Source organism: Anthonomus grandis, chromosome 12 (assembly GCF_022605725.1).
Source record: "Anthonomus grandis grandis chromosome 12, icAntGran1.3, whole genome shotgun sequence".
NCBI lineage: Eukaryota > Metazoa > Arthropoda > Insecta > Coleoptera > Curculionidae > Anthonomus > Anthonomus grandis.
Genome location: NC_065557.1, coordinates 22,620,813 through 22,644,811, shown reverse-complemented (window position 1 = coordinate 22,644,811; position 23,999 = coordinate 22,620,813). Strand labels below are relative to the sequence as shown.

General features: G+C 31.0%; 1 protein-coding gene and 1 non-coding gene across 6 annotated transcripts; both read left to right on the top strand.

Moving 5' to 3' along the window:
* Nucleotides 1-926: 926 nt before the first annotated feature.
* On the top strand, nucleotides 927-23,363 carry LOC126743327 (RNA-binding protein squid). 5 transcript variants are annotated; one of them, XM_050450359.1, is made up of 9 exons: nucleotides 927-1,207; nucleotides 3,693-3,733; nucleotides 3,917-4,191; nucleotides 4,901-5,032; nucleotides 5,096-5,195; nucleotides 11,016-11,174; nucleotides 11,460-11,525; nucleotides 13,274-13,377; nucleotides 15,340-15,804. In XM_050450359.1, exons 1-8 carry the CDS (start codon nucleotides 1,056-1,058, stop codon nucleotides 13,351-13,353), a joined length of 1,005 nt encoding a protein of 334 aa, XP_050306316.1. In that variant the 5' UTR covers nucleotides 927-1,055; the 3' UTR covers nucleotides 13,354-13,377; nucleotides 15,340-15,804. The 5 variants fall into 5 exon arrangements, with proteins under 5 accessions (XP_050306316.1, XP_050306317.1, XP_050306319.1 ...); XM_050450360.1 differs by lacking the exons at nucleotides 13,274-13,377; nucleotides 15,340-15,804 and adding an exon at nucleotides 22,693-23,363; XM_050450361.1 differs by lacking the exon at nucleotides 11,460-11,525 and having other exon boundaries at nucleotides 929-1,207.
* On the top strand, nucleotides 4,762-4,833 carry LOC126743454 (small nucleolar RNA snR61/Z1/Z11). Its single transcript, XR_007662879.1, has one exon. It is a non-coding gene; the product is annotated as a small nucleolar RNA snR61/Z1/Z11 (small nucleolar RNA).
* Nucleotides 23,364-23,999: the final 636 nt, after the last annotated feature.

Genomic DNA, 23,999 nt, shown 5'->3' with positions numbered 1-23,999 from the left:
GGGAAGTATAATTACTGTAACTATTGTAATTTTTTACTATTACGTAAGTGCTCTATTTGCTCTGTTAACAGCCTTAGCTGCCCTTCGCAGAGATATTCACTCCTACAACATATGGAGTGGGTCCGATTTTTTGTCCACATAAGGGCGGTCGGGCCAGAATGGCTCGGGATCCTGGACAGTAAAATTTTTTATTGTTAAATAGTTGAAGATCTTCCTCCATTCTTAGCTTTCAACAAAAAATGTATTTGAACAAAAACATTTTTTGTTCATGTTTCTTGTTTCCTCAAGAAACAAAACACGACATCTGGTTTTAGTCTGTTATAAGTTAATAGTGCCTTTTTTGCGGTATGTACATACCTAAATTTTAATGTTTTTAAATTGTATTTTATATTTTAACTTAACTGTTATGTACATTTATTTTATTTTCTAAAAGTCTATAAATATATAAGCTGAATTTTATATATACTATTAAACTTTCCGTGACTTATGTAAACTCTCTTGTATTAACCTAAATAAGCAATTGGAATTTAAATAAATAAAATGTAAGTTTTTGACAATGCGTAACAGATAGAAAACAATTATACATATTTTAATATTAAGCGTTGTTTTTTTAACATGATAATGATACTATATCGCCTAAAAAAACATTCTTACTCTAAATGAAAATTAGAAAAATTCTTTCTCTTAAAATACTGTAAATTACCACATTAAATATGTATGATTGGCCGATTTTGAGGCACAGCCAGAGTGGCAAAATGTTTTAATGCGAAACGTATGGCCGCACCTTAATATCTAAAGAGGTTAAAATCATAGAAAGGTCGGCGTTGACGGTTAAAAAGTACATTTGGCAACTGTGTAAAAGTTACAACCAATGAAACCACGTTCTAGGGACGCTGGGTTGACGCATGACGAATGTCCAAGGAGCCTCTTCTGTTTTCAGTTTCCGCCGTTTTCTAGATCTCTTGGTCTTTTCCTGTTAGCTTTCGTGGAGTTTCGACGTGTGGCGTGGGTGCCTATAAATTAAAAACTTTTGGTAAATTCTAAATTTAGTTATAATGGCAAATCAAGACTCCACTATGGAAAATGGTGAGGATTTCTCACAAGACGTTTCTACTGATCAAAATCAAGAAAATGGCCATAATGGCGGTGGAGACGCTCCACCCGCCGACAGCGGTTCTGCAGATAAGCCCGGAAAAGATGACGACAGGTATGTGGTTTATATATAATTTTCACTGCATTTTATGAATTCTTGTCGAATTCTTATTCAATTATGTCCAAACAAATCCTTGTATAAAAATAGCCGATCCGCCATGCTACAAAGTTACTATCAGCCTTAAAACCGTTTTAGCCGGTTTTTTAATCTGCTATCATCCAGTAAACGAGAATATCCTGAGAAAATTTATGTGTTAATAATAATTATTTAGCATGTAAATTTAATTTTCCAATTAATATTTTTAATGCTGTAGTTAGTGTTCTTTGTAATGTTGTCATTTTATTTATATTGTTATGGAAATGTTTACCAAAATGGCCGATTACGTTACGCGAATCGAAATCGATTATCCGAAAACGCAAGGTTAAATGTTATTTGCAAATTTTATTGTAAACATCTATTATAGTATTAAAAAGTAAAGACCCTATTGATTGTTGTACATTTATAATGCAAGTGATTTAAAACAGGTCAAGCTAAAAGGATTTTGCTAATTGTAGCATTTTATCAAATTAATACATTGCTAAACAGTTCAGCCAAAAGTAAGATTTTGTTCATAGTAAGTATTGAAAGTTCAGATTTCAAATCAATCAGCTGCCCTCAGAAGCCACTAAAATTCAAGTTTTTCATGCATATCGGGTAGTAGGCTGCCAGTTAATAGGTTTTCAAGATGCCATTTTAAACAAGTTCCTTTTCTCCAGGTGAATGAATACTCAGCAGTGGAGAAGAATGCAGAATATGGAACAGAGAAGGAGCCTTCCATGGGACCCATGGTATTTATTCCTTGGGCGCTAAATCTGCAAATGCCAATCTAATAGTAATAAAAAAAAGAACTATAGTAACTAGGACAAACTTAGGTCTTTTGTCTTTTTGTCAAAGATAATTTTTGGAGGGTGCTGGGTTATGGCTTCCTTGGTTTGAAACAAAATCTTGTTTATTTTGGTGTATTGTATGAACAGTTTTTTTCTACTACTTCTTTGGTATATACTTTTCATTTTGCTTATTTTATAAATTGTTGGTCAAACAAAAATTCCATTGTACTGGAGTTTGGAACTAGCTCTTCACTATGCTATATTAAGTAGGTTTTATATAAATCCTTTCCAGTAATTCATAATTATTTAGTTTAATAGTAAAATTATTTTTCTCATTCACTTATGTATTTGACATCTTGGATTATTTGAATTCAAAAAACTTTTTACTATCTCGTTAAAGAAAAATACAATAGGAAAGAGTATGGATTAGAGCTATCTGATAAACAAAAGATTACTGATATTTTATGATTTTCATGAAACAAGCTCAGTTAGTTTTTGTGTGAAATTACAAATACAATGATTAAAAAACAAAAACCTTTATAGTTATTCACTTTTTAATGGTGCAACTTAGTAATTATTGCTTAACATAGTTTGGGGTTTATGGGATTTTATTTGGCCAGTCAGTTCAAACATACCACTTCCACATCTATTCCATTATATCCATGAAGAAAATATAGCAGATACTTTTTTAAAGTCGCATCTAAATCATAATATGAATTTCTCACTCCACAGATTACATAAAGGGCATTTTTAATGGCCCAGTAAAAAATGCTTAAATTCCAAAACATTTAGTCCATATTACAATTAAGCACTATGAAAGGAAGAATATTTATCAAAATTAACTGACAAAAAAATACTTCTTGCTAAGTAACTTTTAATCTAAAAGTTGAATTAAATCTTAAATGCATTTAATCAATCTTTTAATAATAACTACATATTCTCATCACAACTTACAGCATTTCTTTTAATTTGCTGATATATATAATTCATAGCATGTTTATGAAAAAATATTTTTTCATATTTAAAGAAAAAACATACTAAATAAACTAACTCATAAGGTATACCCAAAAAGCGGTAGAAAAAAACTTAAACCGTAAGTATAGTCAATTATTTGTATTTTGAAGTTTATTAGCTGTAAGTTTATGTAAGTATAGTCAATTTCAGATATTTGTTTTAAATAAACATTTGCCACTAATGTTTAATATTTTTTATTTTCAGAAATTCAATTGTGCATTATCCTGTTCAGAGTTACACTTTCAATTTTATGATGAATTTGATTCTTGAGTAATATTTCCCTATGTCAATTGATTTGCTTCAATAAAATTGGTTTTTAAATTGTTTTCCTGTGTTTTTTCTTGTTCTTATTTAGCTGAGGAGATTTGGAACTTTTGTAGTCCTTACAGTGCACCACAATTTGCAAAACATAGATTCCTTGGAAGCCATAACTTTACACCCATCCTTCAGTCATTTAAAATTATTTGTTGCATAATAGCTTTGAGAAATTCGGAAAATAACTTTCATAATTTTATTGAGATTATTTTACACTTAAATCTTCAGAGTTATTGTATTCAATTTTTTACATTAAAAAGTAAATTTAATTTAATAAATCACTTAAAGTTTAGGAACTATTTCACAATATTAATTATACTGATTCGTTTATTTTTATATTTCAGAAAATTGTTTGTTGGAGGCCTTAGTTGGGAAACAACTGACAGTAAGTATAATAAAGTTGATTTTCAAAATTATTTGACCATTAAAAAAATGATGAAACATTCTGCCAGTTCTGCTTCTGATGGAACAGAGAAGAAACATTTTACCACTTCTGAGTCTTCCAAATATTATTTACTTAATTCATTAATTTATATCAAAAATTATATGTGGTCCTTCATCTTTCCAGAGGAACTACGGGAATATTTTGGCAAATATGGCGAAATTGAGAGCATAAACGTTAAAACAGACTCCATGACTGGTAGGTCACGGGGTTTCGCCTTTATTGTCTTCAAAGAAATTGAATCCCTTGAAAAAGTAACCTCTGCTGGAGAACACACTATTGGCGGAAAGAAAGTTGATCCTAAAAAGGCGAAGGCTAGGCATGGAAAGATATTTGTAGGAGGGCTGGTACCTGAATTAACAGATGATGACATTAAAGAGTATTTTGGACAGTTTGGAAATGTAAGTATAAAGAGTCAATCTTTTTCAAGTTTTTATTAAAAAATATAAGTTTTTTTTTCAATTCATACTTATGATTAGGGTGTGAAAAGCGTGCTCTAAATGTACATATTGTTTGCCTTATCAACACAATTTAATAATTTAAAGAAAAAGTGCAATGTTATATAAATACTTTTTTGCATCAATAAATTAAATTTAATTTATTTATTAAAATTGTAAGATACAAATTAAAAGAATAATTATTATTCAACATTGAAAACAGGTAAATAAAAAACAAATATATTGATATAGTAAATTGTTTTAAAACTTTTTTACTGCTATTTCACATGCTTCATGTCTACTTAATTTATTTAATTTTAGTAATATAAAAAAAACAAATTAAGTTTGACATTAATGTATATTTATATTACTAGCAAGATGACATTTCTCTATAAATTAAATATACATTGTATAAGTTATTGAAAATTTTTTCACATTTATCATTGTTTCATACAATTGATACTTAATTCACATAGTTTTTAAAGTAGTAAATGTAAGTTTATAAAAAAAATTGAAATCAAGTTCTGTTATGTTATATTATGATGAAAACATTTTGCCAGTTCTGCTTCTGATTGTTCAGAGAAGACACCTTACCACTTCTGAGGCCTTTATACTTCATATTTTCATAAGTATGGTCTTTAAATAGAAATAAAAGCAATATTTTTTTCTTCAGATTATTGAAGTTGAGATGCCTTTTGACAAACAGAAGAACCAGAGGAAGGTTTTCTGCTTTATTACATTTGATTGTGAACAAGTCGTACAAGATCTTCTAAAGAAACCAAAGCAGATGATCAAAGACAAAGAGGTTAGTTATTTTGCAATTAAGAGAATTATTGTTATATTTTAATTCAATTTTATTTTTCCGCAGGTTGATGTTAAAAGAGCTACACCTAAACCTGATCAGATGATGATGATGGGAATGGGTCGAGGTGGTAGAGGAGGCAGAGGTGGACCTAGAGGACGTGGAGGTAATTTGTTTTTAAAATTTTTAATTCATTTATTTTTTTTGGAAAGATTTTCAATAATACTAAAAACAGTCTCAATGGACTGAAGCAAAATATGGAAGAAGTCTAGTGACCAAATTTATTTACTTACAAACAGAATCCATTTACATTGTAATTATAAAGATATACACTATCACTCATATATAGAGCAACTTTTAAAAAAAATCTGTTTTTTTTTCTTTTTTTATCTCTTTTTTGAAAATAAGTCTGCTTACCTTTTATGTAATAGTAAAACAACTTTATTTATATCACAATTTTGTATGTATGTGTAAAAACTAAAAAAAAAAAATTACATTTTATTTAGTATCTGGTACCATATCCTTTATTTCTAATAACTGCTTCACACCTTTTTTTCATTGATTTTAATAGTCTATCAATATAGTCCTGAGAAATTGCTTTCCAGATATTTTGAATTTCCTGATGGAATTCATTTACATTTGATGGTTTTTTTATGAATTCATCCCACAAATTCACAATGGGGCTGAGATCTGGACTTTGGACTGGAAAAGGCATAACATCAAGTTTATTACTATTTAACCAATTTTTAATTAATTTTGATGTGTGTTTTGGGTCATTGTCATGTTGAAAAACCCATCTTAAGCACATATTGTCTTCTGTCCATGGTAGCATATAACTATCCAATATGTTTTTGTATACAAAGCAATCTATAAAACCATTTGATTTTCCCCAATGGGCCCATACCAAACCCGCCAAAGCAACCCCAAACCATAATAATAATAATAAGCCTTTATTTCCAACAGGCAACTTGCCCAATAACAGGAAACAGTTGCAAAACAATGAAAAATATAGTTAAAAAAAAACACACACAAACAAACCTAAAAGAATGAAAAGAAAAGAAAAAGAGTAAAGTAAAGTCACATTCTCAAAAGTTATCCAAAGAATTAGAACAAATAACTATTAATATGATATAAAAACCCAATTATAAAAGTTTAACAAGATAATCACATATTCAACAAAATTAAATTAAATTAAATTAACTGCAATATACCTACTAACTATAACTTAAACACATGGGTCTTAATCCCAAGAGTAATGATCCACCAAGATATCAACAATCACATGAACCGGAGAGAAATTTATATCGCACATGTGACAGATCCGATTAAATATAGCGCATATTGTATATAGTGGCGATTTCAACAGGATGTTAGTATGAGGCCTTGGCAGAAAGAATGTTAGGGGATGTCTAGCATTAAGCCTAGGCACCATGAAACGTACACCGGAAAGAAGTACAGGACTATCAATGAATCCATTCAGTAACATATGCAGGAATTTTACAGAGAAGATCATTCTTCTGAGTTGTAATAGATGTATATTGAAGCGTTCCAATAGTTGCCGATGATCAAACCCTCTTACCGGATATATGCCACCATTATGAATTTTTGGAGTCTATTTAAATAATAATATTGATACAAAACATTTTTATTTTTCAATATTTATTTTTATTTGGGACACATTTTATAAATAAACCAAAACTACTTAATATCTTTTTTGATAATATGGAATAAAAAATTATTAATACTTAGTAAGCGCACCGTCATTATCAATTACAGCTTCTAAACGTTATACTTACATGTTGCATACTTAAAATTAAGTTTTTGGTATATTCTTTGGTTATTTAGTCCCATGCGTCATCTATCTTGAGGCGTAATTCATTCTGATTTCTAGGCCTAAAGTTATCTTTATACATATATTTTGCCATTTTACCCCAAACGTTTTCAATTGGGTTGATATCAGGGCTTTTCTAGGGCCACGGTAGGTAAAACTTGAATTCGTCTTTCGTCTAGATAGTTTTGAACTATATGGGCTGTATGTATAGGAGCATTATCATGTTGGAAGATAAAATATTGCCCATAGACTACACCAACCAATGGCATCATAACATTGTTCAGGATATTGCAATATCCTGAGGCATCAAGCCATCCCTGCACTATTTGACAAACGCCTGGTAGAGGACCAACTAATCCAGGCCCAAACGTTTATGCTAAAACGTCCACTTTGATTAGTCTTATGTGTATATCTTTCATCACATCTGGTATTAGAAGGCCTGTAAACGCGAACTTTGCCATTATTGCAGGATTGAAAGGTTTTTTCATTTGAAAATTACCTTGTCCCATATGTTGTTTTGGTGTGCATATTGATGGACAAATTCCAATCTTTTCTGTTTACTTTAGTTAAAAATATTTTATTTGTTGCACAGCAACTTTTAATTTCCGAATTTCTTATCCTACTACGAGCTGTATTAGCAGAACCAGGAAAATGCATGTCTTCTTTCGCCTTTATTGCTGTTTCAAACAGATTGTTTCTTAGAAGAAAATAATATTGAAAATATCTGGAGCCCACATATAGTGCTTTCACCTCCAGGTAACCTCACTTTGATATGTCAAATGGGAATTTAAATAAGCTTTTTGTCTGAATATCAGGAAGCCGCTATAAAATAAAAGCATGCCTGCCTGTTGGAAGGATTCAAATTTATCAAACTTCTGACTGAGTTTGTTCATCGTAAATTAAACTTCATTGTTATGGAATGAAAGTCCTTTGTTAATATGAGTGCCAGAATAATGAAATAAATAAAAATAATCTGTCTGCAAGGAATATTGCCTTTATTAGTGTGAATCATACATTTGAAACCTTTAACCTAAAAAAAGTAATTTAAGAAAATAAATTTAGAATAAGGTACTTTGAAATTATAATAGCCACAACATAGTAGCTTCTGTTTGCTGATGACACCATTGTCTTGTGGAACAATACATCAAAGGAGGATCTGCATGTAACTATCGGCTGGGGTCTGAATATACTTAGAGATTGGTATAAGGCTAACTTGCTAGCAATCAGTGTTTCTTTCAAATATACTAGCCTTTAATGTCAGTTGCCGGTCTCCACTTTCAATTCTGAACTTCTGAGGTTCGCAAGTCCTTGGGTATTTGGATTGACACAAAATTAAAGTTCTCGATGCACATCACTGAGATAGCAAAGAGGGTGGCTTGTGGTTGCTATGCTGGGAGGATGGTTGCTTGTGAATTGGGTGCCAGGATTGCTAGAGAGAGTGAGCTTTTTCTAGTCTGATGGTGGCAAGAACACTTGTTAAAATGCATCTTTCCTGACATTAGAATTGCCATTTTATTTGTGGAAAAAAAGACATTTTCTACCACTTTTCTATTTTATAAAATGTGTTGAGATTTTAAGCATGATGCAGTTTTCCTCAGCAAAAAAAAATATACCAGAGCTTCTACTACATGTCAATCAATGTGAGTTTTGAAATGCTAAGTCGTTATGAGGAATCAAAAAGGAAAATTTTGTTTGCAAACTAAGTTTTAGTGTCCTGAGGCACTGTAAAAAAATATCTTGCTACTTAATTTTTTTAAGTGGGAATTGTTTTTGCCATGTGAAATCTTATATTGGGGTCACTTTATGGGCATGTGACATTTATGTTATTTTTGGCAAAAGAAATCTGATAAGTTCGTTTATTTAATTTATACCACACAATGCTACTGGTACAGTAAAGCATAGTGGCTTCAGGACAGCAAGGTTCCTTCTTAGCATAAAGAATTTCCAATGAAGAATTATTATAATTATATTTGGCGGACGAACTACATACCGGGTGGTGCGTCGCCGAGCGGAACGTAGGCAATCCCATGTAAATTTTAAGCGGGTCAATTATTGGCTTCCCTGTACATTTTACAGAAAAAATGTAGGATAACTTTTTAAAGAGCCCAATCTGGCAAACCCTTGTGCAATGTTTCAAAAAATTTTAATAAGGGAATCTTGAATTATTCAATTAAATGTAGTTGCAAAATTACCAAATTTTCGGTTCAGGTAAAACCAGCCACCAGCAAACAATTTGTTATAAGGCTTTGTCAAATCTGACGTACAGCCGAATACAGGAAATGTTTTTTTTTTCGTTTTATCAATCTCACAACCATACATTCAAAGACACGTTAACATTACTTTTTTATCTAAACTTTTATTTAATATAACAATGAAGTTAAACCAATAATTATTATTATCGATTATTAAAAAAATAATTTTATCATACTTAGAATTTAATTAAACCAATAGCAGTATCTGAAATATTTTCAATTTATTTTCCCATCAAGCCTATCTGGTCCATTTCAACCATTAAACCTATTGTTAGTAAATTCGAGTCCAGAGACATTGCAATAAATAACTGTAAATGTTTAACTCAGAAGATTGAAAATAGATCCGAAAAAAGAGAGAACAGCACTGTTAATATTTTACTAAGTGTGGAAAAATAAAATAAAATACAATAACTTTTTTAAAAATAATAAAGAATTACATAAAAACATCAATTAATCAAATGTTCAAACAACCCCCCATTAACAGCTAAACAATATCCTAACCGATCATAAAATTCATTTCTAACGTTACTAAGTTGATATTGGGAAATTTTATTACATTCTAACGAAATAGCGTTTTGTAACTGGTTTAGATTCTCAAATTTTACACTTTTATAAATGACACTTTTTAAATGACCCCACAAAAAGAAGTCATTCGGTGAAAGATCAGGTGACCTGGCTGGCCAAAGTATCTGGTACCGTGAACCAATATTGCCATTAAAAGCATTTTCCCAACACCCTCTAACCATATGGGCATTATGAGCTGGGCAACCATCCATTTGGTACCATATCATTTGATCTTCCTGAACAACTTCTTCCAAGGCGGCTCCAATTTGATTTTGAAATAAGTCCAAATAGATTTCAGCTGTTAGGTTATAGTCCATAAAAAAGGGTCCAATGATATGGTATCCGATAATTCCCACAAATACATTTGTTTTTTGGGGATATTGTGTCCGAGTATGAACAAAGCGATGTTCATTTTCTTGGCTCCAATACCGGCAATTCTGAACATTTGGTTCATTGTTGAGAGAAATGTACATTCATCGGTAAAACAAATATTTCTTAAAAAATTCCTATCATTCTTCGCTTTTTCCTTCCTGCAGCTCTTGATGTTTTTCGAATTTATACCAATATTTGTGTTTTTTTAAAGTGCGCAATACCGTTGTATGATGTTTATTTAATTCTTGCCCAAGAACCCTCATACTAACCATCTTGTTTTTCTCCACAGAATATTAAGATCTCTGTTCTCTCTTTCTTCGGCTCTATTTTCGATATCCTGAGTTGAACATTTACAATTATTTATTATGGTACCTTTGGACTCGAACTTATTGACAATACGTTTAATAGTTGAAATGGACGGAATGGGCTTGGTGGGGAAATAAACTGAAAACATTTTAGAGACTGCTTTAATACTGTTTCCCGCATAATGCCACTTAATTATGGCTATTTTTTCGTCGATTGAATCTCTTGTTTTCAACAACATCGACTGTCACTGATTTATTAACACTTTTTCTCACGTCAGTGACAATATTCATTTTACTGGTGTCCGTTTGGTTTTACCTGAACCGAAAATTTGCTAATTTTGCAATTACATTTAATTGAATAATTCAAGATTTGCTTATTTAAATTTTTTGAAACTTTGCACAAGGGTTTGCCAGATTGGTCTCTTTAAAAAGTTATCCTACATCTATAAAATGTACAGGGAAGCCAATAATTGACCCCCTTCAAATTTACATGGGTTTTCCTATGTTCCGCTCGGCGACGCACCACCCGGTATATTCAGTTATTCACAAATACGTATTTTTGAGTAACCTAGCTGTTTGAAGTAACCTTGCTAGTAACGGTACTAATAAATATTATATCATTGCTCTTTTTTGTCCTTTCTCATACAAATGTTTTGTTTCAGGTCGTGGAGGCTTTGGAGGTGGTTGGAATCAAGGTTATGGTTACGGTTACAACCAAGGATATGGCTATGATGGGTACAGTGGAGGATATGATTATTATGGTGGCGGATATGGCAGCTACGGCAACTACGACTACTCAGGGGGCTACAGTGGAAATTATGGTAAATACAATAATAGAAAGCAAAATCCTAATTACACTAATACAGCAGAGAATAATGCTGATGCCTAGAGTGCAGTCTTATTTAAATGTTAACTATTTACTTGTGTACCATATATACTAAGAATATTTAAAATTTTATTCTTAAACTGAATGCATGAGTTCCATTTGTATACAGCTACAAAAATATTTGTAATTTAAAACTTTATTGAATAAACTGGCTTTTTAATGACAACAGACCTCTTATGTAATTTAAAGATTTATGATTTTTTTATTTACAAAAATGCAGATCAGGGATATGGGTATGAAGGAGGCTATAGTAATAATAGTGGTGGAAGGAATGCTCGCGGAAAAGGTATATGACTATGTAACTTAACTTTTGTTATTGTGAAATTGATATTTTAGTTACAATCATTTTTGTTTTTAACTTTTTTTGAACTTCTTAGTTTCTGTAGCCGCTACTTTTATTATCAACTATTATTGCATGCTTTTTTTTAGCTCTCAATTTTTAATCCACATTTATTGGTATCAAAAAAAACTTTCCACATAAACTATAAGTGAATCCACTGCTTATTCAATAGTTCTTATTCCCATTGTCTCTGATTATGATCGCACTATTTATTTGTTTTAAAAGTATATTTTAATGTGTGACAAATATGAAATTCTGCTGAAAATAACTTTATGTAGTTCTTAGCAATAGCTAAAGTTTGAAATGTATGCAGTTAATGATTAATAATTAACTGGCTAGGTATTTGTTTTGAAAATAACAACCCCCTGAAATTTATTTAAATTTGTTGGAACAGCTTGTTTGAAAGTATGTATGCCATACCATACTATCTAAAAAAGTATAGTAATGTGGTACAATAATACAGCAAAAAGACTAAAAATTTAATTTTAAACGAGTTCCTTATTGAAAAAATAAGTTTGTCTATGCAAAGTCACTAATAGTTTTTTTCAGCAAGCAAAAATTGTTATGGAATACCTTAATACTCATTTAATATAGTTTTTTTAAGAAACCCAGGGCATACTATACCGGGAGTCAACAATATTACCAAGCAAGCAATAACTCTGGATAATATTAAAATAAGGCGAAGTTTTGATGGTTAAGATGTGGCTATAGTTTGACATATCAAAAAATTGAAAAGCACTAGTGGTTATTTAAAAGTTATTTAAATATGAAGTCTCTTTACTTAAAAAACAATATACAGAGTGTTTCATTTAAAAAGCAAGTTGGTAACCAAAGTGGAATAAATTTTTTAGATTTTTTTATGTCAAAATAGCCGTAAATACCTTTACCAGTTAGCTCAGAGTTATCGGTAGTATTGTTGCCATATTGTATTCAATTATGGTTTGCGATTTTAGTAAAGATCTACTATTTCATACCTACCCACTTTAAAACTGACTCAATTTCATTTTTAAAAAAATTAAAACTTATTATTTTGTATTTTTTTTTGCTATGCCTCCTAGCTTTCTCTTTATTTGTAGTGCTCCTTAAATTGAGTAACATTAGTAAAACTTTTTATGTGACTGTGAAACTATATATAATTTTATAATATTTGCAATTTAGTTAATACTTCATAATAGGATGTGTATAGTATTAATGCTTTCAATTTAAATAATATTTATAAACCTCCATCAAATTAAATTGAGATAAGTTTAACTCTCACTAGTATAAAATGAAGTACACACATTTACCTCCTAAATCATTTAATATCTTTTTTAAGACCTGAATTTACACCCAAATCATTAATAGAATAAATAGATATTAGATTTATGCAAAATAGTTTAGATGTTTGGCTGCAACAATTAAAATTCCATTTAAAAACTATTATAGTCATAGTTATTGTCCAAAGTTGTAAGTAAAAAAATATAAGGCGTTATCAATGAATATTTAGGCACGCAGGTGCAAATTTATTGATTTAGTTCCAGCAATCAGCTTGAGGATAGTCTTAAAAAATATAATTTAAAAAATAACGGACTTGGACGATAACAGGATTGCGTGGACCTGTGATGTGTGTGACGGGTTTAGTGCAAAGTGACAAATTACTATAGTGAGTAAATCGAATTTAATATTAAAATTTTTATACTGCTTTCTCTTTTCAGGTAACAATACCGGTACTGGTTTCCAAGGCAAAGCGAGAGGTACTGGCAGAGGAGCTAGCCAAAGGCATCAACCTTACTGAAGATGAGTTGTGAAATAAATATAAGTGAGTATTACTGCTTCGGTCAATACAATTTTCATACAGGGTGCGTTAAAGTGTACGACAAAAAACTGAAATGATATTGAAATCTGGTGAAAACACTTAAACATGAGAATTAATAGATGTTTGTTAGCCTTTAAAAAAAACTTCCGCGGGATTAAAAGGCTCATCTTCAGAACAAGATTTGGCACACTAGCAATGTTAAATGAGATAGTTTACGTTGTTTTTTAAAATATCAATTTCAAAAATATCCAATTATTCAAATCAAATATCAGATTTTCTATTTGGATCAAATTTATGTATATATTATCAAATAACTATCAGTTTTGACAAAAGCGGCCTTCTGCTTTTAAGTCCAACCTACTTTTTTAATTTTTTGGTCTTAAGTAACTGTTGACAATGGGTAATGAGTATTTTCTATACATTACACTATACCTGTAAATTTAAACTGTCCAATTGTTTTTAATTTTTTACATACTATGAGTACAAAAAATCCATCTAAACAGTATTTTATTTTTTTTAAATCTGGTGAATGTACTTAATTATTAATGTGAAATCTCACGTTCTAAAAGATCTATGCAGCCTTTGTCTTTTCGTCATACTTTAGTGATCTATAAGGAAAGTTGACAACTAAGTGTTGTCCCAATCTTGCCTTTTTTATTTTGACTTGATCTACTGGATTAAGTCATAAGGTTTATATAAACTCATAGAACATAATGTATGCTCTACAATTCGTCTTATGAGAATAAAGCCATACAATACACGACGACAAATTTAGAGCACGTCAAAAAAAAATCATTTTGATGCCCTTTAACTCTGTTCCCGTTGATTGTATAGCTTTGTTCCGAGAAAGTAAATTGTATTTAATTTTAATTATCTTAATTTCTCGTTTTATTCATTTTTGTGTACGACTTAAACCGCAAGTTGTAAGTCAAACAAAATAAAATTCAAAAATGACGAGAATATATATATATAATTGTCTTTTTTACGCTATCAATCTAATTTCGAATAACGAGTAATGAATGACGAGATTTCAGATGTCTTGCGATCTTGTAAGTGAGCCATTTAGAATAAAATGGAATGTAAGACCAGATGATTTGATAATTAAGAGATAATACGATTTTTCCAACTACTACTATATTTTGAAACTATTATGCATTCTTTCGCGAAATGATCGAGATTTGTTAAAGTTTACTCAATTACATTTATAGGTTTTTTGATTACTCAGATTCTATAATATCTGATTTTATAATTACTCTGTAAGGGAAATATAACTTTAATTTACTTACAATTAAAATGCCAATCTCTAACTCGCAAATATTTGAAATCATACATTAAAAATAGTTTTTTGTGTACTTTTACGTCACCCTGTATTTCAAAAGCAAAGATATAGAAGTAAAGTTATCTTGCAAGCATAAAGATTTTTTTTGTACTTTACAGATATGTTTAACTAGATCAATTTTTATGAGAAGATTTTACTGTTCTTTGCACTTTTGTGATAGTTAATTTAATTAATACTACATTTAGACTTTAATGAATTTGTGATTTGTTATTTAACTATATTTTACTGGTGCTGTATATATAAAACACATTTTATGGAAATTATTTAGTTTATTTCGCCTAGTTATTAATAATAAATAATGTTCTGGAAGTAAATACCATTTGTTTTCATCAAATTGCTGTTTTTTTTTACTAGTTATGGGTGGATCACCTGTTTCCTTAAATTTAAATTAACACATGAGTGCAAAAAATTGTAAAAAATGTGTTTATTATGGATCCAATCTAAACTCTTTCATGCTTGACCATACCACACCCTTTTTTCGGCATATGTCAGCTTTTAAAAAAAAATTTTAGACTAGTTTTGTATTTCCTTTTCTCAATAGTCTCGCCAATGCTAGACTAATTTATAAAAATGTTCATTACTGTTGACGCTTGGCCATATTTATTAACGAACTTTTTCTGTTTCAGGTTTTTCTCAAATATCAACAAAAAAAGTAAAACTAGATGAAACTACCCCTTAAAGTCATTCCACATTATGGAAGAACTTTGTACAAAAGTTAACGATGATTTTTCGTGTGATTTAAGACTGTCTGCAAAAAAATCTTTTTATTTTTTGATATTAATAGAAAGTGAAAGAAATTTTATTTTCGAATGCTGGAAATTTAGTATAGTCATGTTCAATTTCAGTATGAATACATAAATTGCTATGTACTCCATGTTTCTTTCTTACTTGCATTCGCGTTTATTGGTAATAATTTAAATGGTGATTTTTTAGTAAGTTCTGGATAGCAATTCAGTGTATGTTTTTGTATTATGTTGTAATTTTAGATATTTGTAGTAGTACCTTAGAGTAGTAATATAAGTAATGTAAGCGAGTGTACTTCGTTTGGATGACAAGGAAAAATGTTAAATTAATAAAGAGATGTAAGTGAATATGATTTTTTTATTTGGATTATTTAGGTGAGAAGAGGTGTCAAGCTGGTGGCTTTAGGTAAAACTGGTAATTTATGTGCAGGGTTTTTTCATATTTGTATTTATATCTACAGAGATTACCTTAGTATTAGAAACATGTTATAAAAAATGATTGGCTTTACAGCCTATACATATACAGGCTATACAGCCACAAACCATTTTCTGTTTTAGTAGTGGTACTAATATTTTGCATAATAATTATTTTAATTTGTTATGAAGAAAATGTAATTTTTAGTTTACATATGTATGTAATGTATATATTTCAAAAATAAAACCTATTTGGCGACCTAGCAGCCCTGATATAAAACCTTTTAAATATATTGAATGATAGATAAAACGGATATTTATCAAAAAAATGTGATACACCGCCAATTTTCTCTGTATTGCCTGTGCGTATTCAAATCACAAAAATTAACCTGGTTCTTATTTTATGGGTCTTAATTGTCCTTGTAACAAGCACCTGGGACTTATTTGAATTCTCCGCCTTTTACCTCACTCAGCGAAGGACTAGTAGGTCGTATGTTCAACAAAAACAACACTCTGGAGTTTGCACTTCTGTATTATAATAATAGCCTTCCACAAACTACAAATACTAAATTAATAATACCATAAAAGGGAACGAACAAATTTTAAATGAACGAATAAAATCAAAACGCAATTTTTACTAAACAGTGTGACGCAGATCGAACGCGTTATTAGAAGACGTGTATCTTAGACAAACGAGGTAAATGTCGTTTTAAAGAGTTTTCTACTATATATATTTTATTTTATGAAGAATAATTTGCATTTGACAGCAGTGTAGTAAAATGCGATGGTATAGTTCCATCAATATTCTATTTCCTGGGTTATTAGAAGAAAAACAAAGAATAATATTAAAATATACATCCTAAAAGATTTCATATAAAGCTTTTCCTGGAGGTGCTTAGAATTAATTACCTAAATAAAAATCGAAAAAGCGGTATCTAAATAGTTGGTTATGAAATAAGTGTGTAAAATGATCCCTTTTTATGAATGGGAATTTTGTAAACTCCCGTAAATAAAAAAGGAGATTTTACATGCAACCTTATAATGTATTGCATGCAAAATTTTTTCTACTACCAAAGAAAACATGAAAAAAATACTAAATTACTTTACGCACTTGATATTTTCTTGTATTTTCTTTGGTGGTACAAAAAAAAAATTTCTTTCTGTGTGTAAAACCCCATTTATTTTATTCATAGGAATTGCCGGGAATCGACGAATGTCCTATTCATAAAAAAAAGAATTATTTCACCCTTGTTACATAAATAACTATTTTTAATAATTTTAATGTCTTATTAAATTCATTAAAATTACATTTTATTCATTTCTGATAACGAACTTAGGTTGATATAAAAAAGCTCCTTCAGGTCAGCAAGCCATAAAACAAAATTCTAGTTAAAAGAAAATACTGCATTAGACTAAAAGAGTCGCTTAATTCAAATTTGTAAAGCTTCTTTAAAATACATTTACAAATACAGTTAGATTTAAGTTAATTCTTTTATTTTAAATAAAACACAACAATGTAAGAAAAACACCCGGTAGGTTGATTAAAATTATATTTATTTAAATTGGTACAAAACAGAATCTCAGCTTTAAGTTACTTTCACGGTCTTTTCTCGACTGCCAAAAAAACTACCTACCATGCCTATTCAAAAGGCTCAAGGGGATATCACTAATATGATATCTACAAACAGACTCTTATTTATTGGTTCTTAGAATTAGACGGTCCACTTGTGAAGAGTGTTTTGCTTAGGCATGAAATTCAATAATTATAACAACGAATTGCCTCAAATTGCTTTTATTACACGATTTATCAAGTGAAGAGCGCTACGACTACTGACTTCGTAAAATCTAAACAAATCAAAAATTAAACTAAATGCAACCTAAACATAATCTTGGCGGTTGACATCATCATCGAGAGCCCTTATACTAAAGCTAACACGACATTTTCACTTTTTACTAATTTATTAACTTACACTGAGAAAACTGCTGTCTAAATGGTTAGAAGATCTCAAAATAAGCACACTCATCTCTTAATGTGCTTGCCTAAACTATTGTCTAGGGATCTCAAAAATGTTTGTTTTAATGTATTACAATTTTTTTTAATGCTGATGCCTAAATTTAGTTATTTAAGAAACTTGCCTAAATCCATCACATTTAGGGAACTATATTTAATATAGATGTCGTGCCTAAAATAAAATTTAAGAAACTTAAGATCATAATAATTTCCTTTTTTTTGCGCTTTAATAAATTTGCCCTAATCCAATTTAGGGACCTACATTCAATTATACAAACACCTTTTATAGGTACTATTTATTTGTTTTTACAAGCCAGGCCACATACGTAGCTGCTTATGTGCTGCCACTGTTATTTTGCCTCTACCACCTTCATGTCGAAGTGGATATCTGTCATTCGGCAAACAATGAGTGACCTCATCGGCACCTTTAAATTTTTGTTTTAATTTTCCACCACAAGCGACTTTACTATTTTCAATTACCACTTTATCCCCAACTTGAATGAACTTTTTGCTTCCTAAGTTGCTTACATTCGTTCGCACCGTCTCCTCGTCGGTGACCTCATTTTGATATGGAATATTGGTCAACAGCTGCGTAGTTGCTTGGAAACGGCGATTTTCAGCAAACATTAATAATACTCCTGCATAACCACTTGATTTATTAATAGTGACGTTCATATCATCTTCTAAATCGGGTAAAATTGTCAATTCTTTTCATTCTGATCATTCAGCGTAGTTCTCATACCATTAAATAGGGTACGCATTACACGTTCCACTTGTCCATTACCGCGTGGTACACCAGTGGCAATTAAATGTAATTCTACTGAATGATCATGTAGAAAATCTTTAAATGTTTTTGACTGAAAGGCGGTTGCACGGTCAGCTATAATGCGCTAAGAAGCCCCAATTTCGGTAAAAACTGCAGATAAAGCATTTAATGTACAGTTAGTGGTTTTCTGTTTAATTGGACAAAATCAAACATATTTTGTAAAAGCATCAATAATCACCAATATTTGTGTACACTTCTTCGACTTGACAAGTGGTCTAGCATGATCAATGCGCCAGTTTAGTTTTCTGCTAAGATATGTCACTTCTTTTTGGTATGTGACTTTCCTAGAGCACAGTCATATTTACGTATTTATACAGTTACGTATACAGGCATATTTTGCATAAGTCTTCTGACGTTTATCACTACTTTTTAAATACGCGATACCAAAATTCTCTTTTCTGGAAAATTTCTGCTATGATAGCCAATATGTGCCATTTTATAGCCTTGCCTATATTCAATTTTGAAGTCACAATTCTGTAGCTTAATCCACCACCTTGCAATTCGAGGGAGTAACTCTTTTTTTAGAGCTGTGGCACGTACGGAATTCGGAATTACAATCTGTGTAAAATCTCGAATTTAATACCATACAAATAGGCACGAAAATATTGTGTTGCTGATGTTGACAATTGTCAGGGTTTCGAGAAATCATATGAGTAATTACGAGACTTACACTCGGTAGTGCGCCTGCTGTAATAAGCCACTGGATGCATAAGGTGATCTGAGCCTCTTTGCATTAACACTGCCCTTAATCCGAATGCACTTGCATTTGTATGAAGCTCAGTTTGCAAACAAGAATTAAATATTTTTAAAGTCGGGTATCCGGTTAACCGCTTTATTAAATCCATACGAATTGCCTCGCATTTATCTGTCCACGCAAGTACTTCTCCTTTCCGTAACAACCTTGATATTAGTGCAGTTAAAGCCGAAAAGTTCTTAACAAAGTGGCGAAAATGTCTAGCTAGTCCGAAGAGTTGCCGTATGCCTTTTACATCTTGGGGAGCCATAGTGTGTGCTAAGGTAACAACTTTTCTGGCACTTGGTTTAACCTTGCCACCTTCAATGATGACATCCAAATATTTCAGAGATATTTAAATAAAAAAGGTATTTGCTAAGTTTAACACAAATCCGGCCTTCTTCAATTTCAACCTGATTTTATGTCAAGTGTACAAAAATAAACAGCGTCTGCAAGACCGTTAATCTGATCTTGAATACGGGAATAGGATAATTATTACGTAATACCAATTTGCTTACAGCCCGAAAATCGACACACAGTCTAGTGTCTCCGTTCCTTTTCTTGACTAGCACAATTGGGCTAGCGTAAGCAGATTCACTTGGTCGAATAATTCCGTCTTGTAATTGTTTGTTTATAATTTGTGTTTAACTAGAATTCTTTCACTGAGCACTTTTAAAAATTAATTTTATAGTAGCTCTTCCACTTCTGACAGATCTAAATCTTGTTCATTATAAGCCACACGTGTGATGGTCAATGTGTCAAATACCACCTCTACGTTAACTGGTATTATTTCTATGTTGATACCTGGTCGTTTCAGCACATCAAGACCTATAAGGTCAATGTGGCCACCCGGAATGGATCCATCTGGAAGAACCAAAAAGTCTACTTCTAAAGTCATAGTCGGTGTGAACATTAAGGCACTAGACCTAGTAATAGTTTTTGTAACACAGCTTCCTATTCCTGTCAAACATTCAAAATCCGGTTGAATCTTTAAATTTAAGTTATTAGCAACACTTGCATGTAATAGAGACACATCAGCACCTGTATCCACTAAATATGATGTTTCGGATATCTTTATTTGTTAATGTTGCTAGAAAAAAAGATCGGGTAAAACGGGTCTTTCGAGTTAGCATAACTTTTTTTAACATTTCATGTTTACTGTACCAAACATCTTCAGTATGTCCCAGTTTTTGAGAGTGTGTAAATTTTTTTATTAAGGTAAAAGTTTTGTGATTGGGTCTTATATACTTGTTGCACAGACTCATTGAGCTGAAATGTTTTTTTAATCATGTCTTTACAGTCTATTTCCTTGTGACCATAACGATGACATTTTCGGCACTTTCCTTTAAAAGTTGTGTGATGATCATCACGAAAGTATAACTTCTCATGCTTGCTAATTACATACTCGTAAGTGTACTTCATTATTACGACGAGCATCACAGGCAGCCAACGATTTTAGTAAATCTGCTTGACATATGGGAGACTACAGATGCCGGATTTTACATTAATATTTCGTATGTCGTATTCGATGATACTTAAAATTACATTCCAGGGAAAATCAGAATAAAAAATCGTCTAATAGATGCTAGTTTGGCATTTCCATATTCAACCAGAGAATCAAGGCTTGAGCTGACTATTGATAGGCATGCACGCACTCGCGTATTAGATGTTCCCTGTTCCGGAAAAACAATGTCAAAATCGCGCCGAAATAATGCCCAATCACGGACAACCGATTTCGAATGTTTATAAAATCGCGCAGCTCGTTTACGCAAAGCATCTGCTGCTTTCAAAACAACTACGGTATCTGATAGTCCAAGGTTTTGTTGAGTTCTTGTGACGTCATCCATTCATTCTGTCATTGTAAATGGTCCGTCATCGGGATCAAATGTGCTCAACCGAGAATATGGGCTAATTATAGGCAGAGAATATGCAGCATTTAGTATATCGGACCCAGAACTTACCACGTAGATGGCGCTACTCCGACCTGCGCCTGCGATGTTTGCGTTGCTTGGGCGTTGGCCAGGGTTGACAAAATTTCATCTGCATCATTTTCTCCTTATTGAACTTTCTTGGTTAGTTGGCAATTCACCTGGTAGAAGCCGAATTACGAGAACTTCCGTCAGTTATTTTTTTTAACTCAAAGTACTCGCACTATCACAAAAATCACAGATTTTGGTAGGTCTTTCTCCAAACACGTCGAGGTTATGGAGAGTATCCCACTTCTGATATTAGATTTTAAGTTAATTCTTTTATTTTAAATAAAACAAATTTACTCAAATTCCTTTTATTACACGATTTATCAAGTCAAGAGCGCGACGACTACTGACTTCGCAAAATCTAACGAAATCAAAAATTAAATGCGACCTAAGCATAATCTTGGCTTCAATGGATTGCCGAGAAAGCGATTTAAGGTTGACGTCATCATCGAGAGCGGGAACCCTTATACTAAAGCTAACATACATATATAGCTCACGCCTTTAGGAAACATATTTCACTCCATAATGTTTTCCCTGAATATTAATGGGATAATCTTGACTAATTTACGACATAATTTTAAAATTAATTACAAAAAGAAAAACTCCTTTTAGACCACAATTTTTAACAATAATGGCAATAATCAAATAATTTTTGCGTTTCATTAGAGCTTTTAAAGGTAAGGCGTTGAATCATAATGATTTTGTTTCTGGCTAAATTACATATTTTTGTTGGAATCATTCGGGTAGTACAACAAATCAATCATATTGGGGGAAAAAGGCAGGGGAGGATAGGTTTATTAATTCCTGTTTGTATGAACTTTATTATAACTAAAGACTATAATAATTAACTTTATTGTAAGAAGAGCATCCAAAGTTAAAATTACTATAATAGGTATCTTCAGTTTTGCCTGGTTGTTATATGTTAGCATCCGGTTGAGCCGAAGTTTGAACGATCTATCTGAAGTGTTGCGACAAGAGGCTAATATTTAAACATTATTTTCTTCTAGATCTGCCAGTTTTAAAAAAATACACCTTTTTTTAGGACTTTATATGTTGGTTACTAAGTTGTTTAAAATGGGTATTAGTGATAAAATAGGAATTAGTCAAAAATTGAAATAATTATCGAAACAAAAAATAGTAATATTTTTGATCATTCTTCCTTTAAAATTAGATAACATTTACATTTTCATTCATTAATCATCATAAAAGTCATATTAAAAGCTCCCAAATAATTAGACATTTTATAAAACTATATTTAATATTATATGTATTTCAGGAAATTCGTCTCGTCCTCCAAAAAAGCAGCAATGGTCTCAACAACAGTAAGAATACCATCAGACAGCGCAGGGTAAAATAGAAGACTGGACTAGACTAGAGGTTAGTCTAGACCTCTAATCCAACTAGTGGGGCTGTGATTCCCTGTCTACGGGTGATCTTTTATGTTTACCTCATTTGTTCCATTTTATACTATTATAGTATATGGTAAATGAGTTAAGGAAAGAGCACTTTCATGCAGTTTTTAGCAATTTGAGCGTACTATTTACCCTAAAAAAAGTATCATTAAAAAATCAATAATCATTCAATATAATATTTAACAGTAGGTATTAATTAAATATGAGCTCTTTTTTTGACTCGAGAAGTTTATTGATAATACACCATTCTATATTGTGGCTGTCAATCATTTAAATTGTCTATTCATGTTTATAATAAACGTAAATTGAAATAATTTTTAACATATAGGGTTCAGGTGTATATTTATCAATAAATAAAACGTGTAACTATTTTGATTATATATTCTTATTATTTATATTCAAATGTTACACCATGTATATTGTATATTTACTGAATCATTACAATATATATTTTATAGGACTAGACTTATATTGTTCAACTGAATATAATATTTACTGTATTAAAAACGCCATTAATAAAAATAATGAAAAGAAATGTCTCTTTTGTTCAATACAAATTATATCTGATACTAGCGGTTAACAACACCTAATAAAAGTACCTTGACAATACCCTAAAAAAAATAATTACTGAATATATCTTTGACATTGATGATAAAAATATATAGACTGCACAGCATTCACGCGTTCAAATATACTAAAATTAATTAATCTGTACTATTAGTACTCTATCTAGTAAAGTTAGTGTATTACACCTAGCAAAATATGAAAAGCTACATTGTTAAGTGTTTTAATTTTCGGCCTTAGAGGGTCTGAAAAAAACTTTCGAACCCGTCAACTAATTTGTAACGTTTTCGTCTCAAGGAAATAAAAGCAGAATTTTCATAATATACATTATTTAAAAAAAATGATATGGTAAAATGGTAAATTACTAATATATGAATAGGGAGGAAAAACATTGAAAACGCTTAATCTGAATATAATTTGGCATCCAAGGCTAACCCGAAATAGCATGCATTCTAGGGAAATGAAGCATCAAGGGAAAATAAACTTATAACGTTATTTAACTTAAGACATTACGAGAAAATGTTACTCTTGGAATTATTAAATTAGTTTTATAATCGCGAAAATGTCTAATTGCTATTCACATAAAGAAGCTGCCAAAACAAAAATA

Excerpts from the sequence above, each read along its gene's own strand:
- LOC126743327 (XM_050450359.1), top strand. The coding sequence starts at position 1,056 with ATGGCAAATCAAGACTCCACTATGGAAAATGGTGAGGATTTCTCACAA. Across the intron at positions 3,734-3,916 it reads TAGTTGGGAAACAACTGACA|AGGAACTACGGGAATATTTT; the intron begins GTAAGTATAATA and ends TCATCTTTCCAG. Across the intron at positions 4,192-4,900 it reads ATTTTGGACAGTTTGGAAAT|ATTATTGAAGTTGAGATGCC; the intron begins GTAAGTATAAAG and ends TTTTTTCTTCAG.